The 19,158-nt window shown below is 43.4% G+C and overlaps 1 protein-coding gene across 2 annotated transcripts; it reads right to left on the reverse strand.

The window, feature by feature from the left end:
• Positions 1-13,348: 13,348 nt before the first annotated feature.
• LOC119354839 lies at positions 13,349-15,357 on the reverse strand. Of its 2 annotated transcripts, none has more exons than XM_037621589.1 (3): positions 14,908-15,357; positions 14,746-14,822; positions 13,349-13,810 (listed from the first exon to the last, which is right to left on the reverse strand). In XM_037621589.1, the coding sequence occupies exons 1-3, from the start codon at positions 15,055-15,057 to the stop codon at positions 13,780-13,782; spliced, it is 258 nt and encodes an 85-aa protein (XP_037477486.1). In that variant the 5' UTR covers positions 15,058-15,357; the 3' UTR covers positions 13,349-13,779. The 2 variants fall into 2 exon arrangements, with proteins under 2 accessions (XP_037477486.1, XP_037477485.1); XM_037621588.1 differs by having other exon boundaries at positions 13,349-13,666; positions 14,908-15,348.
• Positions 15,358-19,158: the final 3,801 nt, after the last annotated feature.

Raw genomic sequence — 19,158 nt, forward strand, 5'->3', positions numbered from 1 at the left:
AATAAACATGGCAGAGAAAAAGTTTCAGAACCTAAAGTCTCATGACTGCCACGTGATTATGACGCAACTGCTTCCGCTTGCATTGAGGGGGCTTCTACCGGAAAACGTTCGATTAGCCATTGTGAAGCTATGTGCATTCCTCAATGCAATCTCTCAGAAGGTAATCGATCCAGAAATCATACCTTAGAGAATGATTTGGTGCAATGTCTTGTCAGTTTCGAGTTGGTGTTCCCACCATCCTTCTTCAACATCATGACGCACGTCCTACTTCACCTATGCGAAGAGATTAACGTTTTGGGTCCTGTATTTCTACACAATATGTTCCCTTTGAGAGGTTCATGGGAGTCTTAAAGAAATATGTTCATAACCGTGCTAGGCCAGAAGGAAGCATCTCCAAGGGCCATGAAAATGAGGAGGTCATTGAGTTTTGTATTGACTTTATTCCTGACCTTAAGCCGATTGGTGTTCCTGCATCGTGGCATAAGGGCAGACTGGATGGAAAAGGCACGCTAGGAGGGGAACAAATAATATGTATGGACGGACATTCTCTCACTAAAGCACACTACACAGTTCAACAGAATTCCGCCTTGGTGGCTCCGTATATGGATGAACACAAGAATTTGCTACGCTCCAAACACCCGGAGCGGTCTGATGACTGGATTACACGTGAACAAACCAGGAGTTTCGCCAGCTGGTTGCAGACACATACCATGCATGACGCCTCTATTGAAGATGACTTGTACTTGCTGTCCCGGTTACCATCTTCGAATATAATGACTTTCAAAGGGTACGAGATAAATGGTAATACATTTTACATGATCGCACAAGATAAGAAGAGCACCAACCAAAACAGTGGTGTCCGCTTTGATGCAGAAACCAAGACGGGAAAGGAAACATATTATGGTTATATACAGGACATATGGGAACTTGACTATCGACGTGGTTTGAAGGTCCCTTTGTTTCAGTGCAAATGGGTAAATATGACACGAGGCGGGGTAACGGAGGACCCGCAGTACGGAATAACAACAGTGGATCTCAGCAATCTTGCGTATGCAGATGAACCATTCGTCCTAGCCAATGATGTGGCACAGGTTTTCTATGTGAAGGACATGTCTACCAAGCCAAGAAAAAGAAAAGATAAGGAAGTGAATGCATCGTACGATGAGCCAAAGCGGCACATGGTTCTTTCTGGGAAGAGAAACATCGTGGGAGTGGATGACAAGACAGACATGTCAGGAGATTATGAAAAGTTTGATGAAATTGCTCCATTCACTATGAATATTGACCCGAGCATCTAGTTAAATGATGAAGATTTTCCATGGCTACGGCGCAAAGGGACACACGCGAAGAAAAAGTTTCACGCCCAAAGATTTGGGATGTGATCGGCTTCACTATCATCACTTTCTTCTGTGTTTCACACCCAGGAGGGAATCTCTGTAATAGTTAGGGTAGCTAGTTATGTGTTTTGGCATTTGAAACACGGAGAAATTTTATGTGCAAACAAACTGGATGCACTTCGTGTACAAAATGGACAATCTCTTTCGAAGTATCATGGTTTCGGATGAAAACACATCTGTTACAAAGGCATTTTATTTTTTAAATAACCTAAGCATTACCAAATTGAATATAATGATGAAACACACTAATATTAAACATAATAAAAAAGAATCACTAAAAAATCTATTTTCAAAGTTAAGTTATTCACAAACTAGTGATTTACAGAAATTTCAAATAATTCAAAATTTAAACTATTCAAATTTGAAAACTACGGGCACTAACAGAAAGTTTGTAATTTTTTGTACCTAAAGCAAAAATATTCACAAAGAAACTCTAAATATAGCAAAAAAAACAACTCAAAAATAAATAAAACAAAAATAAATAAAGCAAAAAAACAAGAAAATAAAAAAGCCCGCCTACTGGGCCAAAGCGGCCTGCATACGACTAGAAACCCAACATGTTGTTGGGCCAGGATGCAGGCCCGCAAAGGCCCTGTAGGCCCACAGGGAAACACAGAACAGGTAGGCCTAGTAGGCCTGCTTTGGAGAGGAGCTCGAGAGAGCTACCGCACTGGGGCTTATAAACCAGTGCGGACGCCCCTCGGCTAGCGAGGTGGGACTAAACTTGCCGCACCGCACCTGCGCCAGCACACCCCCTTTAGTACCTGGTCGTGGCTCCAACCGGTACTAAAGGGGGGGGGTCTTTAGTACCAGTTGGTGCCACCACCCGGTACTAAAGGGGTGTCGTTCCCGCTGCTTGGCCTGGCCAAAACAGACCTTTAGTACCGGTTGATGGCTTCAACCGGTACTAAAGGTTGTTCTATATAAGAAAACACTTCAAAAAATTTGTCAGTTTCTCATCTCCCTCTGCTTCTTTCTCCTCTACCCCGTCGCCCCCGCCCCTCGCCACTGCCCCTCGTCGCCGCCCCCGTCGTTGTCCGTCGCCGTCCACGTCCCCGTCGCCGTCGTCCCCATCGCCGCGCCGCGCCTCATCGTCGCGCCCCGCCCCGTCCTCCCGTCGTCCCCGCCCGGCCCGTCCCCATCCCCGTCATCATCGCCCCGTCGCCATCGTCGTCGTCACCGCCCGTCTCCGTCCCCGTCGCCGCCCCTCGTCGTCGCGCCTCGCCGGTGAGCTCCTGCCCCGGCCACACTGATGACCCACAAGTATAGAGGATCTATCGTAGTCCTTTCAATAAGTAAGAGTGTCGAACCCAACGAGGAACAGAAGGAAATGATAAGCGGTTTTCAGGAAGGTATTATCTGCAAGTACTGAAATAAGTGGTAACAGATAATTTTGTGATAATATAGGTTGTAACGAGCAACAAGTAACAAAAGTAAATAAAGTGCAGCAAGGTGGCCCAATCCTTTTGTAGCAAAGGACAAGCCGGAACAAACTCTTCTAATAGGAAAGGCGCTCCCGAGGACACATGGGAATATCGTCAAGCTAGTTTTCATCACGTTCATATGATTCGCGTTCGATACTTTGATAATTTGATATGTGGCTGGACTGGTGCTTGGGCGCTGTTCTTACTTGAACAAGCATCCCACTTATGATTAACCTCTATTGCAAGCATCCGCAACTACAAAAAAAGTATTAAGGTAAACCTAACCATAGCATATGAAACATATGGATCCAAATCAGCCCCTTACGAAGCAACGCATAAACTAGGGTTTAAGCTTCTGTCACTCTAGCAACCCATCATCTACTTATTACTTCCCAATGCCTTCCTCTAGGCCCAAATAATGGTGAAGTGTTATGTAGTCGACGTTCACATAACACCACTAGAGGCTAGACAACATACATCTTATCAAAATATCAAACGAATACCAAATTTACATGACTACTCATAGCAAGACTTCTCCCTTGTCCTCAGGAACGAACGTAATTACTCACAAAGCATATTCATGTTCATAATCAGAGGGGTAATAATATGCATATAGGATCTGAACATATGATCTTCCACCAAATAAACCAACTAGCATCAACTACAAGGAGTAATCAACACTACTAGCAACCTACTAGCACCAATCCCGGACTTTGAGACAAGAATTGGATACAAGAGATGAACTAGGGTTTGGAGATGAGATGGTGTTGGTGAAGATGTTGATGGAGATTGCCCTCTCCCGATGAGAGGAGCATTGGTGATGACGATGGTGGTGATTTCCCCCTCCGGGAGGGAAGTATCCCCGGCAGAACAGCTCCGCCGGAGCTCTAGATTGGATCTGCCAAGGTTCCGCCTCGTGGCGGCGGAGTCTCGTCCCGAAAAGTTCCTTTTTATTTTTTTCTCATCGAAAGACCTCATATAGGAGAAGATGGGCATCGGAGAGCCACCAGGGGTCCCACGAGGTAGGGGGCGCGCCCTAGGGGGGGCGCCCCCCACCCTCGTGAGCAGGGTGTGGGCCCCCTGGCCTTCATCTTTGGCGTGGATTTTTATTTATTTCTTTTAAGATGTTCCGTGGAGTTTCAGGACTTTTGGAGTTGCGCAGAATAGGTCTCTAATATTTGCTCCTTTTCCAGACCAGAATTCCAGCTGCCGGCATTCTCCCTCTTTATGTAAACCTTGTAAAATAAGAGAGAATAGCCATAAGTATTGTGACATAAAGTGAAATAACAATCCATAATGCAATAAATATCGATATAAAAGCATGATGCAAAATGGACGTATCACGCACACACACACACACACACACACACACACACACACACACACTGTGTTATAGAAATTTTAGAAATGTTAGTTATATAGAAATGTTTTTTAGTTATAGAAATATTAGAAATGTTAGTTATATAGAAATGTTAGTTATATAGAAATATTAGAAATGTTAGTTATATTAGAAATGTTAGTTATATAGAAATGTTAGTTATATAGAAATGTTTTTTAGTTATAGAAATATTAGAAATGTTAGTTTTAGTTATAGAAATATTAGAAATGTTAGTTTTAGTTATAAAATTTAGAATTTGCATATATGAAATCACAATCCATCATTTAAAAATGTTACTTTACTTTTGCGGCATATAGTATTTGTTGTCGACGATGCCTGGCCCACATCCTCACCGTCGACCCGTTCGCGACGACGTCCTGCTTCAGAGGACCCATGTCCGGGACTGGGCTCCGCCGGGCTGGCACTGGGAGGTGCTACCTTCAGGGGCGCGACGCTTGGTGAGGAACCCGACCCCGGGTCCTGTCATCGACCCTGATCTCCTTTGGTGGCGTTCGCGTGGGCCACTTTCGGTGCGGAGGGAGCTGGCCCCACCGGAGGTGGTACGTCACCGTGTCAAGGAGGAGGACGAGCACGTCCATCGCTACATGGCTGCTATGGACATCGGGTTCTCCAATACCTGGCAGGTTCTTTGGGGAGATCACCCGAGCTATGATCGAGTGATGGTTCCTTCACTTTGGTTGTCCACCGCCTAGATTACTCTCTAGTATTCGATCTTTATTAGCTAGCTAGCTAGTGATGTATTCGATATATAATATTCGAGATGATGTATTTGAGATTATATCTATTATTCGAGACGATGTATTCGAGATTATATCTATTATTCGAGACGACGTATTCGAGATTATATTCGATGATGCTTATTATGTACTATGATTGATTTAGTTTTTCCTTATTAATTGATTGCATCCATGCATTGTAATTTGAATATATTTCTTTTGGATTAGTTAAATAAAACCTATGGCGGACAATACCGGTAGAGAGGGAGAAGAGGCCCTGTTCAATATCATACGCAATCCTCGCGGGCCAGATGATGATCAGAATGAAGAAGATTATGATGGCTCCGAATATCTAAACAACACCGGGGAGGGTGATATGATATTCGATCGTGACGACCGAATTGATGAAGTCATGAACTATGAACATGACAAAGAAAATGTTGATCTTGAAACAACAAAGACCGGCGAGGTATATATATTTATATAAGCAGGCATCTCGTGATCATCACATGTTTTAAATGACTTGAAGATATATTAAAGAATCAATCTTTCTTATTTCAGCCATCCGGATCGAGCAAATCTTCAGGCAACAGGAAACAAGGCCCGAATAAAAAGTTTAAGGAGGGCGTAAAGTACAATATCGAGGCCATCAAACCTAATGGCGAACCATTAGCGCCTAAGAAGATTGCGGACAAGTTCATTCGTCAGTGCGGAGTTCTTGTGAAGGACCAACTCCCGATCTCCCTTCAAGAATGGAGAGAGCCAGCAAAGCCACGTCCAGGAGTTACTTTTTTTGATGACAGACAAAAACTTCTGCTTTGGGAAACGCTCATGGAACATTTCACCCTACCAGATCATTTCACAGATGCAGATGTGGAGAAAGTCAAGGACGCTGCTCTTAGGAAGATGGCGGTTGCATTCAACAATCACAAGAATCGTGTATGGGACAAGTACGTCAAGGGAGGAAGGAAGACTCCAGTATTCGAGGGAACACTAGAGAAGCAAAGTGCTCATTGGGACGATTTCGCGAAATTCAAGGATTCGGAATTATCTAAGGAACGGTCGAGAATAAACAAGGCCAATGCCGCAAAAAAGGATAAGTTTCATAAGCTGGGGCCAGGTGGCTATGCGATGGGAATGCCTAAGTGGGATAAGTCTAAGAAAGAGATGGAGGATTCAGGTGTCACTCCAGAAACATTGAGCTGGCCCCCCAGGTGCAGGACTTGGTTCTATGCGCATGGGGGGAGTTGGACCCGAAGACAGGCAAAGTTTCGAAGAAGGCATGTCTGGACGGAGCCGAAGATAAGCTACTTGTTGCAATAGAAGAGGCTCAATCGGGGGTGTTCGAGCCCAACAGAGAGAACGACAAGCTTACGCGTGCCCTGGGAAATCCTGAACACCCGGGAAGAACACGAGGCAAGGGCGCTATTCCGTGGTATGAGGGGTTTTCGGACTGGAACACCGACTACAGAACCCGTGCGAGAAAGAAGATTGCGGAGGAGAAGAAGAGGAAGATGGAGGAGGAGCAGAGGAAGTTGGACTATGAACACCTTCAAGGCCTAGAATCAGCGCACGTGGACTTGGCAGTCAAATTCTAGCGGTAGCAGGAGCAGATCGACTCACTTAGCCAGCAAAGGGGGTCTCAGCAGCTGCAGCAGCTAGCGGATGATCCAGCATTGGATAGCATCGTCCCATCCATGCCGAGAAGCAGCGTGGGTTCCGCCCCGGGCGACGCATTGCTGGATAGCTACCCAGTGGATGACATCATGGAGAACACTGACTGCGAGCTACACTTCAAAATGAAGAACATATCCGTGAAGGTGGTGGACGCCCTTGCTTTTACAAATCCCCCCGAGGCAACCTTCCATTGCAACCCGATTCCAGCGGTCTATGCTCGTGTCCTGGTTGATGAGGTGGTGGACCAATATTCGGGGCTAGAGCTTGACATTCCTGGAGGTGACGAGGAGCACACACTAGGAGAGGCCAACCATCGTATCATCCTATGGAGAAAGGATTGCATCATCTTTCGAAGGCCACCGACACCGCGTCATCGGACTCCTCGTCGAAGTCCGCCACCAAGTCAGTAGACTCCCGCTACTCCAAGTCCACCAACGCATCAGGCCACTCCTCCTCCAAGTCCAGCACAGCTTCAGGCCACTCCTCCTCCTCCAAGTTCGGCAAAGCGTCAGGCCACTCCTCCTCCAAGTCCGACACAGCTTTAGGCCACTCCTCCTCCTCCAACTCAGCCACGTCAGCCGTCTTCGCCCCTCAGCAATCACGAAAGAGAGATGCCTCAGCTATGGTGCGTAGCGGTACAAGTCGAGGTAGTATTGGAGGTACAGGCGGAGGCAAGCGATTTCAATATGGTCCAAGCAGCCTCGCGCCTCTTCCGCAGAGGCCTTACAATAAGTCCGAGTCGGAAAACACAGCCATATCAAAGGCCGAGGTGGAAGCCCATTTTGCACCGAAACCGCCACCGCCGCCAAGGGAGAAAGTGCCTGAGGAAAAGATTAACCACTTCATTCGTATGGCTAGACCACCAGCTCCCAAACCTGTTGACACAGACTATGAGCGCGACAACAGGAAGTTAAATCGAGCACGTCTACAGAAAGAGGCGAGCTCGAGCTCAAGCAAATCAGCTGGTAAAACATGCGGTAAAACCGTTCCCCAGCTGGGAGAACAGGCGGCGCAATCAATCCCCCCGCTTGTTGTGCCAACAACACATGAGAGTACGCGCGCCCAATATTATTGTGGGCAAACCGTTTATGTTCCCGAGCTGGGCGATGTGGTAATAACCGAGGAGCATATTGAGCAGGTTGAAATGCTCAAGATCACTGTTGGACAACTCCTCGATATCGAGCCCATGCCTCTGATTGCAGAGGAGGAAATAAAATAGAAATATGTCCGGGGCCAACCTTTGGTCGATCCAGACGAGGTCACGAAACTCCCAACGAGAATGTATGAATTGCATCAATGGTACATGGACATTACCAAGATTTCCAATCGAGAGTCCTCATGGTGAATGTCAAGAAGGATCATTACTACCATGAGAAAGTTGTGTCCGTTGAGTATTCAGAACTATTTCAGTTATACAATCAAGATGCACTCGACAAATCTATCGTCAGTTGCTATTGTCTGTAAGTGATTTCTTTCTGTAATTTAAGTCTCAAGCTAGCTGTAGTGATCATTTTGATCAATCATTACCTATAATTATCCTCACTATATTCTTTTTTTCTGTGGTATTATGCAGGATGAAGATTTATGAAATGAAAAAAGGTGGACGCTATGGCATTGGGTTCGTTGACCCAAATACCATTAATGAATACACATGGAAATTAGATCCATATTACGAAAAAAGTGTAGAGGAAAGCATGCTAGAGTTCTTCAAGCGCCTCAAATACAATGAAGATATACTACTTCCTTACAACTTCAAGTGAGTCACACTGTCTTGTACTACAAATTATGTTTTTGCCTACTAGCTAGCTACATGTTTTTGCTTAAATATGCCCGCTTAATTAAGACATGCAAAAGTGTGTGCATGCAGATTTCACTGGATCTTGTTAATCATTAAAGTTGATGAAGGAACAGTTGAAATACTAGACTCACTACTTAAGAAAGCAAGTGACTACACCATCTTGTCTGGGATAGTCAACAGGTAATTTCAATCATTATTAACTATATCTCGGCCTATTTAGTTTGTCATTTCCTGATATGAACTATTTAATAACCGCTTTATTCATTTTCTTTGTCGGTGGGCAGGGCTTTGGCAAAGTTCATCAGCGTCACTCCAGGCCAATGGAACCGAAAGCTGAAATGGTATCGACCCAAGGTAAGTAATTAAGTAGTACTAGCTAGCTAGCTACCATCTCTTTAATTATCATGATTGATTAATTATTATCTGATCAAATTCCATTCTCGTAAAGGTCCTGAAGTAGACGCCGGGGAATAATCTGTGTGCATACTACGTTTGCGAGAACATTCGCATGATGGCGTCCGAAAGGAGCAGATCTCAAAGACAGGAGTGGGTACGTTTGTCAGAACACTATTCACAATTTTTACACCATTATCGATATCTAGTCACACAACTAATACACATGCATATTGATCTCCTTCTTAACAGTTCAAAGAGGCGCGGGAGCAGCTCCTACCAACGGAGCGCATATAAGCAATTCAAGAGGAAATAGCGGGATTTTTGCTCGACCAGATCATAGATCCCAAAGGAAAATACTATTACCCGCTACCGCCCCCATGAACCACTTCCAATTGTTAGCAGTGCTCCGAAGGCACCAATTAGGCTAATGCCACTGGCTCCGAAGGCACCAATTAGGAGAAATTGTATATAGCTAGCTAATTATATATATATACATGTGTGTATATATGTCTGAATTAATTAATGGTGGTTGTGAGACATTCGATGATATATATATATATATATATATATATATATATATATATATATATATATATGCATACATAAACACTATTCTGATCACGGGATCAGAATAATATTCTGATCACAACCTGACCTGCCCCACTACTAGTACGTTGAACTTCCCTGTGAACTAGGTTGAACTTCCGCCAACATTGCCCAAAGGGGCTTGCGATATAACGTTGGAAAGCTATGGACACCAATATCATGACCCAACTTAAATTTTTGGCAAAATATAAGCGGTTTAAGAGCAGTTTTGAAAACCGTTTTTTCTTCGCACAAAAAACGTGAATCGTAGTTTCGATCGCATTTCTAAACCATTTATCGGAATGAGGCATATAATATGGCGTTGGAAAGCTGCTGCAAAACCGCTCCTTCCACATGTTGAAAGTTTTCTCTAATTCCTTATGGTTAAAGAGTAATTTCAAAAAACGTAAAATTTCATAAACCGAACAGCTGAGTTCGTTTTTTCGATGTCATTTCTAAACGGCTAATCCAATGGAGGCATATGATACGGCGTTGGAAAGCTTATGAAAATGCGCTACTTTTTCATCTTGACAGTTTTTTTCTAATTTTGAATGGTTTAAGAGTAATTTAGAAAACGGTCCAAGTCCTACCGAGTTTGTATTTTCGAGCTAATTTTTTAACCGTGCGTCCGAATGCAGCAAATGATATGGCGTTAGAAAGCTTGAACGAATGCGAAACTTTTTGGTATTTATTGTTTCTCCCAATTCTTTACGGTTTTAAGTCAGTTTTGAAAATGGAGAAAACCGTATTTTCACCGTAATTTCTACAAACTTTATCGGAATGGGGCAAATAATATACCACAGAAAAACTACGGAAAATGCGAAACTTTTTCATGTTGATGGTTTTCTCTGATTCCTAGCTGTTTTCAAGTAATTTCGAAAATGGCTGGATCATGCGTTCTGCCTTTATCGCGAAACAGATTCTTCAAAATTGCACCGCGTGAAGAACCTGAACTTCTCGGCGCGTGAAGAACCTGAACTTCTCGGCACGTGTACCTGAACTTCACTCTGTTGTTCACGTGATTTTTTTGCTCGTAGGTCTCCATCCACTTTTCGTAACTCTCCATCCATTCACCGGAATTGAGCAGGTGATATACCGATGGAAAGCTGCTGTAAGCACGCAAGTTTCCCGTGTTGATCGTTTTTTCATACTCGTGACGATTTTAAAAGTTTTTCATCTAAAATTCATTCAGCGTAGTAGTTGAACTTCCTGCTGTTTTCACGTTGAACTTCTGTGACGTATTTTTGTTTGTAATTTTCTCATCCATTCGTTAGTGTTACACAAATGATATTTCTTTTGTATAAACCTATCTCACATTAATATTTTTAACTTTCTCCGACCAAGGACTTGAACATACACAAATGATATTCCTACCCTTTTGTAGTAAATTAGAAAATGATCATATCATGATTTCTTCCTTCATCGTGAATGGAAATGCACTGCGTGAAGTAGTTGAACTTCTCAGACATGTCTATTTGAACTTCACTCTGTTTTTGACATGTTGTTTTTTGTTCGTAACTCCCAAACCACTTTCCGGAATTGAGCAAATGATATACCCATGGAAAGCTGTTGAAAACATGCAACTTTCCCGTATTAATTAGTTTTCATGCTCGCGACGGTTCAAAAAATATTTTTGAATGTGGTAAAATTGGTTTCTAATGGTATACGTCGAACTTTCAAACCATTTATCGGAATGTACCATATAACATACCGTTGGAAAGCTTATGAATAGGAGCAACTTTTTCATCTAGACAATCGTTACAAAATTCATTTCTTTTTAGACCAGTCTTAACAATGGCAAAAACAACATTGTTTTTTGCTTGTTTTTAACATGTAATTAAAGGTCATACGTCTCGTACTAGAGATCTTGAACTGCACCTTGAGGAGGACATGATCCTCTTGCAACAAACCTTTTAGGCTTTTAGTTTTTTATTCATTCTATTCTTATCTGAAATGCATTTCGTGTAGTAGTTGAACTTCCCACTGTTTTCACTTTAAAGTTCTACCACGTATTTTTTGTTCGTAATTTGTCTGCCTTTCATCGGGAGTTTCACAAATGATACACCATGCTGATTACCTCTCTCCGAAAATGGTCTGAACTTTCCCATGCCGAGCACCTCAACTTCTTGCAACTAATTTTTATACTTCAATTTTTTATTCCAATTCTCATATGAAAACACACACCATGTAGTACGTGAACTTCTGGCACTTATGAATTTGAACTTCTTTCTGTTTTGCTTTAGTAACAAAAAAATATGAGTTTTTTATAGACATCGAACCGCTCTAACTTTTTTATTTGAACTAATTTGTGTGTTTTTTAGAAATGTGAAAATTGGAGTTTTTTTAGAAACATCAAACTTGTTCGTCCTTTAGTAAGTGGAAAATTTTGATTCGTTCAAATAAATATCAAACTGCTCTACTTTTTCCAATTGAACTTGTTGGTTTTATTCATTACTAACGAGAAAGTTGAGTTTTTTGTATACATTAAATCGATCCGTTTTTTAATATTGATCTTCTTGGTTGTAATCTTTAGTATTGGTGGAAATCTGAGATTTTTATAAGCATGAAACAACTTCAATTTTTAATTAGGACCGCTCCGCTTCATTAGTTTAGTTTGAACTTCTTCTTTTTAAAACAAGACATTTCTATTTAAACATTTTTAGTTGTTCCTTTTATTTTATTTTGAACTTCTTCATTTTATTCTTTAGTAACGAGATTTTCTTTATTTTTCTATAAACTTTGAATTTCTCTGTTATTTTAATTTGAACTTCTAAGTTTTATTATTGGAAAAAATGTTTTTTAAATAAGCATCCAACATCTTTTAAAAATTGAACTTCATACTTTTATTAACTTTAATTTGAACGTCACGATTTTATTTCTTTGTTAACAAGGAAATCTAAGTTTTTAATAAATGTCGAGCTACTCTATTTTTTGTATTTTGGACTTCTTGGATTATTTCTTTTAGTAACGGAAAAATTCTAGTTTTCTAATATATATTGAATCAGTCTCCTATTTAAATTTGAACTTCTAGTCTTTTTTATTTACAAACAGTGAACATCCTTTTTTTATAAATTTTAATTTGCTCTATTTTTTCTTTGAACTTCTCACTTTTCGTTATTTAGTAATGAAAAAAATCTAAGATGTTTTAAACGTCGAACTACACCATTAATTTAATGTGAACTTCTCAACATTTTTTTTTGAATTTCTGTGTATTTAATTTATAAATGTGGAAAATAAAACCGATGTGTTTGTCGCTATAAGGAATTTCATGAGTTTATTTTTAAGTTGAACACTTCAGTTTTCATTTCTTTTTCAAGCATATCCAGGTCTTTTCATATAAGTGTGTGTGTGTGTGTGAAATTCCTTAGTTTTTTTGTTTTAAGAGTGAGGTTCTATATTTTTATATCGCGAGAAAAGAGGTGGGAGGCGAGTACTAGAAAATTTTGGATTTATTTTAACAATTTTGAGCTTCCATATTTGAACAATTTGAACTTCTCAGGATTTTTCCTACAAAAATCATTGGGTTTGTCTCTTTTTGTTTCTTTATTGTTTTTGTTTTTCTGAACACAAATTTTTTTTGAGACACACGCCACACTAACTGCACATAAGTTCAACATCCATGGCCCTCGGTCAACTGCATTTTTTGTGCTCCCGTGAGTGCACACAACAATCATCAGCTACCATATACATGAACTTCAATGGTTGACAAACATGAACTTGTTACTTGTTTGTCATTGTAAATATCAACGACGGAAGTGTGAGCTTTTTCTTTCTTCTTTTTCTTTTTTGATCCTCCTGAACTTCCATTTTTATAGATGTTTTTCACTCTGTTTCTCAATGCACTCCTACAATCAGTTGGAGCATCTCAATAATACAGTTTAAACTAACATACTTGAACTTCTCGGACTCAACATTTTGACATTCACAAAAACAAATAAAAAATAAAAAATACACAGTTGTACAAGCACAACACAATTTTCTCATTCACTAAATTTCATAACAAGCCATCACCTGTCCCAACACCGATCTCCATGGCAGTAACTCCGTCGAATTCAGACGACGTGAAGCTCTTGTGCAACACAAAGTCAGGTTAGCAGCATGGCTGCCTTCCAAACCTGTAAACCAACAACAGCAAACAGTGGACCACAAATGAAAGAAGGACAATACACATTAGGAAATCCGACATTGAATGCTCTCTAGCAAGAATCCCGACACTCCGGAGCGAAGAGGTGACACCGTGTTGCACGGTGAGCACATGATCCTCGTCCCTCTCCCTGCAAACCACGGAACATCAATCAAATTCATAACACACCAACAACGGAAAGACAACCACAAAACAAATGCCTTATTGTGTCTCTTCATTCTCCTATCGAGAACGAGATCATCGTCATCCACAGCAACAGCATCCGACGAGCCACCTTCTCAATAAAACCAAGAGTCAAGTCCTGAAAGCGAACATCAGAAATTACACTATTCTAATCCTACGCGGAGGCAATGGTAGAAAAATAGTCTGCCACATTTAAATAGTGGACAAACAACATTAATGCAACGACATCACGATCATACCAATGGAACTAAACAAACCCTGAGACAAGACATTGCTGAATTTGGGCGAGATTCAACACACCAAACCAATACTGTTAACTAGCACGGTGAACCCATCAGACTGTAAAATTCAGCGTAGAAGAATTTGCACACCAACTATTATATTTAGCATTTAGCAACTATTAGATGTTGCCTCCTGATTATAACTTCCTGAAAATGTGTACATCAACCAATGACCAAGAAGTAAAACAGCGAATAGCATGAATGGTTCTTATTCTGAACATATGTCATACTCGCAACTGTTAGTTGATTTTCAACATATTTGTCTGCCAAACATGAAACATGAGAAATCACACTGTTGTAATTCTACATAGAGGCAATGATAGAAGAATAGTTTGCCACACTTACACAATGGACCAAAAGCATTAATGCAATGACATCATACCAACGGCGAATAATTCACACTAAGCAAACCCTGAGACAGAACATCACTGAATTTGAGCAAGCTTCTACACACCAAACCAGTATTGTTAACTTGCACAGGGAACCCATTGGATTGTAAAACATGGAGCAGAATTCATGGCAACCAAGACGTGAATCGTCATTGGATCAATCGTAGTCTCTAAAAGCGAAACAACCATCTCAATCTCCTACGGGTTTCGACACCAGAGCAGCAGACGGGGCCAAATGTGAGACGAATAATTTACAGGATGCGAGAGAGCAAACACCTCCCAATCTCGCAACGAATGACACATGAATCACGCTAGGAGGAGACACAGGGAGAGGGGGCGGCTGGGAAGTGACGTACTCTTTGCGGTCGTTCATGTCGAAGGAAACCATCGCGTCCGTCCACTGCCACACGCGCGCGGCGTGAGTAGCGACCGCCTACAACATCAACGAAACATGGAGCCATGTCAGGATCGAGGCGGGGGAGGGAAGAAGGTCACGGTGGAGGGTGGAAGAAGTTCACGGTGGGAGGATCCCGGTGGTTGTCGCGCGGCAGCAGGATCCCGACGACGGGAGGTGGGGCGATGCGATTGCAGTGGCGCAATCCCCATTGTGGGACGGTGCCTGCGGCTCGATCCCCATCGTGGGACGGTGCCTGTGGCGCGATCCCCATCGTGGGCAGTGAGGGCGGTGCGATCCAGGGCGAGGGACGGTTCCGACGCCGGTTGGTAGCGGTGGGAGGCCCACCGGAGCAAGGGGCAGCGGGGGAAGGAAGTCAAGTGGCACGCGGGAGGTTGGGTCAGCGGCGCCTTGGGGTAGGGGAAGCGGGAGGGTGGCAGCGCCTGGATGCAGGGGAAGCGGGGGGCGGCGGCGCCGTGTGGCAGGGTAAGCGGGGGGCGGCGGCGCCGGGAGGCAGGGGAAGCGGGGGGCGGCAGCGAGATCGGGGGAGGTTGGGCATTGGGTGGAAGTGGTGGAAGAGTGGGTGTGTCTTTTTTTCTCCTGCACAGGCTCGGGGAGTTCGGGAACAAGTGCATCGGGCCCTATATAGGGTTGATCGTGATCCAAATAACTATTTGGATCCTGGGTTCAGAATAGTGCTACTATATATATGCATAACGTGTACAATATGTAGTATCGTAAAATACCAGCAAACGAAAAAGAATTAAATGGAAAACACAAAATTAAATGAAAAAAAATCATAAACCCAAACCCCCCAACCTTTTAATACCGGTTGGTGTCACCAACCGGTACTAATGGGCTCCCTGCCCCCGGAGCTGGCTCGTGCCACGTGGTTGCCCTTTAGCACCGGTTCGTGCTGAACCGGTACTAAAGGGGGGACCTTTAGTGCCCACACTTTAGTGTCGATTACCGAACCGACACTAAAGGGCCTTACGAACCGGTGCTATTGCCCGGTTCTGCACTAGTGTATCATCCTCCCACTTGCTCCATTAGCAAGAAAACTTTTTTCTCAAAGAACATTCATTCTTTGACAAACATCTTGTCCTTTGAATTCAGTGAGGGAACACAAAACCTACAATCAAGCATTGGTCTAAAATATTCTATAACTCTTTATAGTTTTATCTGATATTTAGATGGTGCATCTTTGTTTAATGAATATAGTGTTGTTTCATCTATAAATCCCTAAAATTTTAATAAGAGTTGATCAGCAATAATAATTCCACAATTATTTGATTGTTTGCTAAACTTATGACTTAGATATAGTTCTTAATAAGAGCGCAGACGACATCGTAGATGGCACACTGCTCCATGATGAAATTTGGGTTTGTCATGGCCATGGCCACCACGGCCTCCTCTCTCACACACTCGCCGTAGATATAACCCTATCGCAGCCGATGCTGCTCCAGGAGGAACAGGTTGTACATGTTCCTCCTACGCCTACTGGAACGCCGACAAAGGCGCCGGCGCAGGCCGCACCTCTACCATGGCGGCGCTGTAGTGCACCTGCGCCTGCTCCATGGTGAAACCGGAGTGGGGAGCCCAGGTCGAGTCTTCGGAGCCCCATCGTGGTGTCGTCCTCGTTGTTGGAGACCTCGGACGAGCTGGCAGGCAAGCCAGCCTCGATTTGCCTGGCACGGCGGCTATGCCAGGCGGTGGCAAGGGCAGACTCCGCATGCTTCATCTCCGGCAACAGACTGTCCCACAGTGCTTTCCTGCTGACAGTTATGGCAGATGCACTGCAAGGGAGGAGGATGTGGAAGGGCTTGTGTTGTGGTGTGGAGTTAGCCAGGTGTGGCCACCTTTATATAGCAGATTCTGGTGAGGCGAGCCATCCGGGTGCATCAATGTGCGGCGCCGGAGTGGGTTTCTCGGGCGGCGAGCCTGCTTAATGCCGGTATATGGATGGACATCGGCATTGAACGGGCGTGGTAGATATTCGTCCCATCCCGTCCAGCCACGCATCTCTGACATTGAATAGGCATGGACACCAGCGACGCATCGTGAGCGGCGCCCTTGGCCGGCGTGCTACTTCAGTGGCGGAGGCAGTGAGAGGTCGTGTCTGTCCTGAGCCGTCTTCAATGTTGAGCGACGCTCTCTACAGCTGCATGAATGCGAACAGCTGGCACCAGGCGGGAACGCGTAGGAAGGAAGGGTTTTGGTGGGCCAGGGCGGTCACAAGCAGACATGGGGTCGGTCCGGACTCCCGCAAACCTCCACCACGTTTGACTCCGGATTATGAAAGAAATCACGTCTGGACCGCGCCGCAGACTGATACAAAACCGTGTTGAATGACTTCTACGGTCTGGACAATGCGATCCGGATAATACGGTTCGAACGGCTGCGGAAGGTTTACATGTCCGCCTTGGAGATGCCCTAACCCGCAACAAAGAATTCTATAGGACGTGCAGTCCGTGACAAATACAATATCTTTTTTTAGTGTGACAACTACAATATCTAGGATATAGTGGTTGGTACGTTATCAATATGTTTTTTAAAAAAGGTACGTCCACAATACACTAGCCTTCTTTTTTTGGATCGAAGTGTATTTAAGATGGGTCGTACTACGCGTCAGCCGGCGAATCTTTCAAAAATCTCGCCGCCTCGATAGCCGCTAGATGTGGCTTCATTCAGTGATCCAGCCAAGTCCTTATCATTGCAACAGAGACGGTGTTGCAGTATTTCTGCAATAGAGCTCATGTTATAGAAAATATTTGCAACAAAGTTTTTGTTGTAGAATTTTTTCTTCACTTTTTGTAACATAGATGATGTTGCGGAAAATGACTTTTGCAACATGGATGATGTTGAAGATTGCAATGAAAGATGTTTTCGTAACTGCCCCGCTGTTGAGTGACCCCACAGGAAACACATTGAGTACCAAGGAGGCAGTCAACGTGTCGCACTAGATTCAAATCCTGCAACAACCTAGTTGTTGTGGTAGGGGAGATTGCAATACTGGCTTAGTTGCAAATCTATAGTATGTAAATAGGTTGATGCATGAGTCATGTGAACTGTAGGATCGAAAGTATGTCTAGAGGGGGGATGATTAGACTACTTGACCAAATAAAAATCTAGCCTTTTCTCAATTTTAGTTCTTGGTAGATTTTAGCTATCTTAGCACAAGTCAAGCAATCTCCACACAATTCAAGCAAGCATTCAAAAGAGTATATGAGCAGCGGAAAGTAAAGCATGCAACTTGCAAGAATGTAAAGGGAAGGGTTTGGAGGATTCAAACGCAATTGGAGACACGGATGTTTTTGTCGTGGTTCCGATAGGTGGTGCTATCGTACATCCACATTGATGGAGACTTCAACCCACGGAGGGTAATGGTTGCGCGAGTCCACGGAGGGCTCCACCCACGAAGGGTCCACGAAGAAGCAACCTTATCTATTCCATCATGGCCGTCGCCCACGAAGGACTTGCCTCACTAGCGGTAGATCTTCACGAAATAGGCGATCTCCTTGCCCTTACAAACTCCTTGGTTCAACTCCACAATCTTGTCAGAGGCTCCCAAGTGACACCTAGCCAATCTAGGAGACACCACTCTCCAAGAAGTAACAAATGGTGTGTTGATGATGAACTCCTTGCTCTTGTGCTTCAAATGATAGTCTTCCCAACACTCAACTATCTCTCATAGGATTTGGATTTGGTGGAAAGAAGATTTGAGTGGAAAGCAACTTGGGGAAGGCTAGAGATCAAGATTCATATGGTTGGAATGGAATATCTTGACCTCAACACAAGTGTAGGTGGTTCTCTCTCAGAAAATGTGTATTGGAAGTGTAGATATGTTCTGATGGCTCTCTCCATGAATGAAGAGTGGGTGGAGGGGTATATATAGCCTCCACACAAAATCTAACCATTACACACAATTTGCCAAACTCGGTGGGACCGAATGGTTAAACTCGGTCAGACAGATTCAGCAAACCTAGTGACCGTTAGGATTTTCGGTGGGACTGAGATGCAACTCGGTAGGACCGATATGGTTAGGGTTAGGGCATAAATCTTGGTGTGACCAATTACACAAACTCGGTGGGACCGATTTTGGTAATAAGCTAACCAGAGAGTTGGTCAGGTAAACTCGGTGGGACCGATTTGCTCATCTCGGTGAGACCGAAATGTTACAAAAGGGAAACAGAGAGTTTACATTGCAATCTCGGTGGGACCGATCGCTCATCTTGGTAAGACCGAAACGTTACGAAGGGAAATAGAGAGATTACAATCCCATCTCGGTGAGACCGAGATCCCTATCGGTGAGACCGATTTTCCTAGGGTTTGTGGCAGTGGCTATGACATTTGAAACTCGATGGCGCCGGATAAA

This window comes from Triticum dicoccoides, chromosome 2A, assembly GCF_002162155.2.
Source record: "Triticum dicoccoides isolate Atlit2015 ecotype Zavitan chromosome 2A, WEW_v2.0, whole genome shotgun sequence".
Classification (NCBI taxonomy): Eukaryota; Viridiplantae; Streptophyta; class Magnoliopsida; order Poales; family Poaceae; genus Triticum; species Triticum dicoccoides.

Excerpts from the sequence above, each read along its gene's own strand:
- LOC119354839 (XM_037621588.1), bottom strand. The coding sequence starts at position 15,057 with ATGGGGATCGCGCCACAGGCACCGTCCCACGATGGGGATCGAGCCGCA. Across the intron at positions 14,823-14,907 it reads ACCACCGGGATCCTCCCACC|GCGGTCGCTACTCACGCCGC; the intron begins GTGAACTTCTTC and ends TTGATGTTGTAG. Across the intron at positions 13,667-14,745 it reads GACATGAACGACCGCAAAGA|GGAGAGGGACGAGGATCATG; the intron begins GTACGTCACTTC and ends CGTGGTTTGCAG.